Below are 3,777 nucleotides of genomic sequence, written 5' to 3'. Positions count from 1 at the left end.
ACGTGTATGTTAGTCAAGTGCAATCATATCTTAATGTTCATTGTCGTTTTACTAATCTCATGGAAAATGTTAAGTTTTAAAAGGGGTCATATGATGTGATTTAATTTTTGCCTTTGTCTTTGGAGTGTTACAAGCTCTTGGTGCATATAGAAGATCTGTAAAGTTGCAAAGACAGATAAGAGAGAGACAGAGAGAGAGAGACAGAGAGACAGAGAGAGAGAGAGAGAGAGACAGAGAGAGAGAGACAGAGAGTTGCGACAACGGAAGTTAGGAACGCTCGATCGTCACGTGATTCACGTAGACCTCAACTAGTTCCAGGAAGTTCATGGCGGGCAATTGGAAAACATTGAGTTAGAGAGACAGAACTGCGATATTTGGTAATTAGTAGACTATTAAGTAATTTATTTACATTATTTATAAAATAATGTATACATTTATGCGTAGTATATATATGTAGTTGTATCAGTGTTGTTTTTAAAATATTAAATCCGCTCATATTTGAGGATTAATGTGGTGCAATCATATCTTAATGTTCATTGTCGTTTTACTAATCTCATGGAAAATGTTAAGTTTTAAAAGGGGTCATATGATGTGATTTAATTTTTGCCTTTGTCTTTGGAGTGTTACAAGCTCTTGGTGCATATAGAAGATCTGTAAAGTTGCAAAGACAGATATTCTTTATAAAAGTTAAGAGTCATCCACACCCTCCTAAAAGGGCTCATTTAAACACGCCCCCACATATCTAAGTCACCGTGTGGGAAGATTTGCATAACACTGCCCAAATGTTCACGCAGAGGAAGAAGGCAGTGGAAGAAGGCTTCTTGCTGTAGTATTGTTGCCCCCACCATGTCCTGGAGACGCTGTGTGCTTCGATGTGAAAGAATAAGTACTTTGTTTGGCCTCCCAAAAGAGGACACAACAAGAAATCTGTGGCTGAGTTTTATTTACAACACTGTTCCAGAGCAGTACAACAGAAATATTCGAATTTGTGCTGCGCACTTTACCGATGATTGTTTTCTGAACCTGGGAGAGTACAAGGCCTGCTGTGCAAAAAGGCTTTTTCTCAAAAGTGGGGCTACTCCAACTTTACAAGGACCGTCTGGCACTTCTGACTCACAGCCTGTAAGTACGTTTTCATATTTAAAGAATTTGCTATGGACTATTCATACGCGAGTTTTGAGCAGTGTAGAGTAGTGCTTGTTGTTTGTCATTTCTACGATCACAAATGCAGACATGGTTTTATGTTTACATAGTCTGCCATGAGCCCGTGCGACGTCAATATAAATCATAATCAGTAATTATGTCCCCACTGGATGCAACAAATGACTGGTTTGTAATGGGTTTTAATGTCTATGTCTATGTTAGCATACTCAGCTGTGATTCCACCTTGTTCCTCTCTCACACATACTCTGTATGTGTACTGTTGTGTATATGTCAGAAGTAATCGTGACACCGTTAGTTGGTTATACATACAATCGATGTAACTACTTTTGGGTATTTCTTTTAGAGTACATCTCAGCAAGCCCTAGGTTCAGAACAATTATCCACTTCATCCCGAAGTCATGATGTTGCATGTCAAACGGACAGTATAGCAACACTGCCTGCTGCGTCTCCAAAAACGCGATCTGTTGGCACACAACTGTCTTTGGATACACTAAAGGACACGCAGGCATGGAGCAAAGGTATTTTACACGCAGTAACGGTGTTCATGTATTCAATTATAAATGCATTAATTATAGTTGTTTATTACTGGAAACTTGAATGTAAGTTTGTAGAAAATCCAGTGTACTTAAAGGCACAATATGTAAGATTTTTTAATTAAAATATCCCGCAGCATAAATGGCTGCCCACTGCTCCGGGTGTGTGTTCACGGTTTGTGTGTGTTCACTGCTGTGTGTGTGCACTTTGGATGGGTAAATGCAGAGCACTAATTCCGAGTATGGGTCACCATACTTGGCCACATGTCACGTCACTTTCACTTTCACTTTCATGAACATGATTTCTGCCCGAGTCCCGTCGGATTGCATCGGCTGTGGCGATGAAGACCACAACTCCCATGATTCCACACTCAGTCACAGCATCGTCAAACTACGCCTTTGTCTCTTTGTTTATTTTGAATACGCGCCCTCTAGCGGCGAAAATTACATATTGTGCCTTTAAGTGTTGCATGTTAAACGTTAGATATTATGTTTTAGGACTACATTATCATAATACTTTGAGTAAAAATACAAACTTTTTCCTTTTAATTGCAGGCACCCAGGCTACGGTTTCTTCTTTCCATGTAGGTGCTGAAACTACTCCCAGTTTCCCCTCAGTAGCACTCTCTTCAACTCCCATCAAAGCCCCTCCATTCCCACCACACAAAAGGCCTTGTCTTGAGTTGGATGAAGAAGAGGAAGACACAGACATTTCTGAAAGCATAGCTGAATCACACGACTCCGCTGTTACAGAGGAGTCCGGATTATGGTAGGTTTTAGACCTCTTTATAGTTATAAAGTTATTTTGGCAATTCGTAAAAGTGACTTGAAAGAGTACAATTTCTTGTTTGTCTTTCTAGGGAACAGACCACATACAATGTGTCAAAATACATTGTTTTTGAAAGCTGCCTCCGAGAGCTATTTGAAACATGTCCACTTTGCAAAACAAAGTGTGATGTTCAATGTAGACGAATGGGCAGCTATGTGTCATTCACCCAACATTGTCCAAAGTGCAGTTATCACAGAAAGTGGGAGAGTCAGCCAGTCATTGGAAGTACACCTGTTGGAAACCTACTGGTGTCTGCTGCTACTTACTTCTGTGGTGCATCCTTCATTCAATTTGAAAAGGTAATCTTAAGATCATATTACCCATATGATCATATTTCCAGGTCAATCACTGTTCTATTATTATGTGGTTTTTGATGCGTTTCCTAATTTTTTAGATTTGCAAGGCCATGCAGCTTCAGATCATCCACTATGATGCATTTAGGAGGCATGCTAGGAACTACCTAGAGCCTGCTGTAATACACAAGTGGAACTTGGATCAGAAAAACCTTTTCAGGAAGCTGCAAGAAGGGGGAAAGGTTGCAGTTGCTGGAGAAATGAGGGCTGATACACCTCGTAAGTTTTTATTTAGTAATTATAAGTAATTATATCTTGATCTGGATTCTTCTGATTATCATTTTTGTATTACATTGGACTGACAAAACCAGCACGACACAGCAAGAGTCAGGATTGGTATAGACGCGATATGAGGAAAAATTCATAGTTTTTTTTTTTATTAGGGCACTCGGCAAAATACGGCAGCTACACCTTGATGCACCTGGACAGCAACACTATTCTTGACATGCAGCTTGTTCAGGTAAACTTATTTTATATCAAACTTATTAGGGCTGTCAAAAAAAAATGAGAATTTTGAATATTCATCGAATTAAAAAAAAAATCCACATTCGAATGCAAAAACGTTGCATTCGAATTGTAGGTCTGCGTCAGCCATCAGGCAGCCTTACTTACCAGTGGCGCACGAAATGCGACGACAATGTAAGTGTCATTGCATTTTAATGCTTTTGTTAGCCTATCCAGTTGAACCCACTAGATGCGGCACTGCTAGGTTGTTCATTCAATATATTGCGGAAAACGAGAGCGTCAGTGTGGCGAAGATGTTGTTTACGGCGAAACTGAAACTAAGCCGTTCACACGGAACGCATATTTATCACATTTTCTAGCGGGGCATCTATCAGCGTTGCACTCGCGTCTCGCACAAGAGAGCGGCATGTTTAGAAAGCCATGTAAAATTAAT

At 39.9% G+C, this 3,777-nt stretch overlaps 1 protein-coding gene across 1 annotated transcript in view; it reads left to right on the top strand.

Moving 5' to 3' along the window:
• The first annotated feature begins 283 nt into the window (after window positions 1-283).
• The window catches only part of LOC107703658 (uncharacterized), a 6,571-nt gene continuing 3,077 nt past the window's right edge, over window positions 284-3,777 (top strand). Inside the window, exons 1-7 of the mRNA XM_016506381.1 lie at window positions 284-377; window positions 795-1,122; window positions 1,508-1,682; window positions 2,253-2,466; window positions 2,558-2,825; window positions 2,921-3,098; window positions 3,263-3,339. Of these exons, the coding sequence (XP_016361867.1) occupies window positions 847-1,122; window positions 1,508-1,682; window positions 2,253-2,466; window positions 2,558-2,825; window positions 2,921-3,098; window positions 3,263-3,339 (1,188 nt within the window). The 5' untranslated portion in view covers window positions 284-377; window positions 795-846. The remainder of the gene's footprint in view (window positions 378-794; window positions 1,123-1,507; window positions 1,683-2,252; window positions 2,467-2,557; window positions 2,826-2,920; window positions 3,099-3,262; window positions 3,340-3,777) is intronic.

The sequence above is a fragment of the Sinocyclocheilus anshuiensis genome, unplaced genomic scaffold (assembly GCF_001515605.1).
Source record: "Sinocyclocheilus anshuiensis isolate Anshui unplaced genomic scaffold, SAMN03320099.WGS_v1.1 scaffold1027, whole genome shotgun sequence".
In the NCBI taxonomy this organism is placed as follows: domain Eukaryota; kingdom Metazoa; phylum Chordata; class Actinopteri; order Cypriniformes; family Cyprinidae; genus Sinocyclocheilus; species Sinocyclocheilus anshuiensis.
The sequence above is the reverse complement of the archived record's forward strand: the minus strand, read 5'-3'. Positions and strand labels throughout refer to the sequence as shown.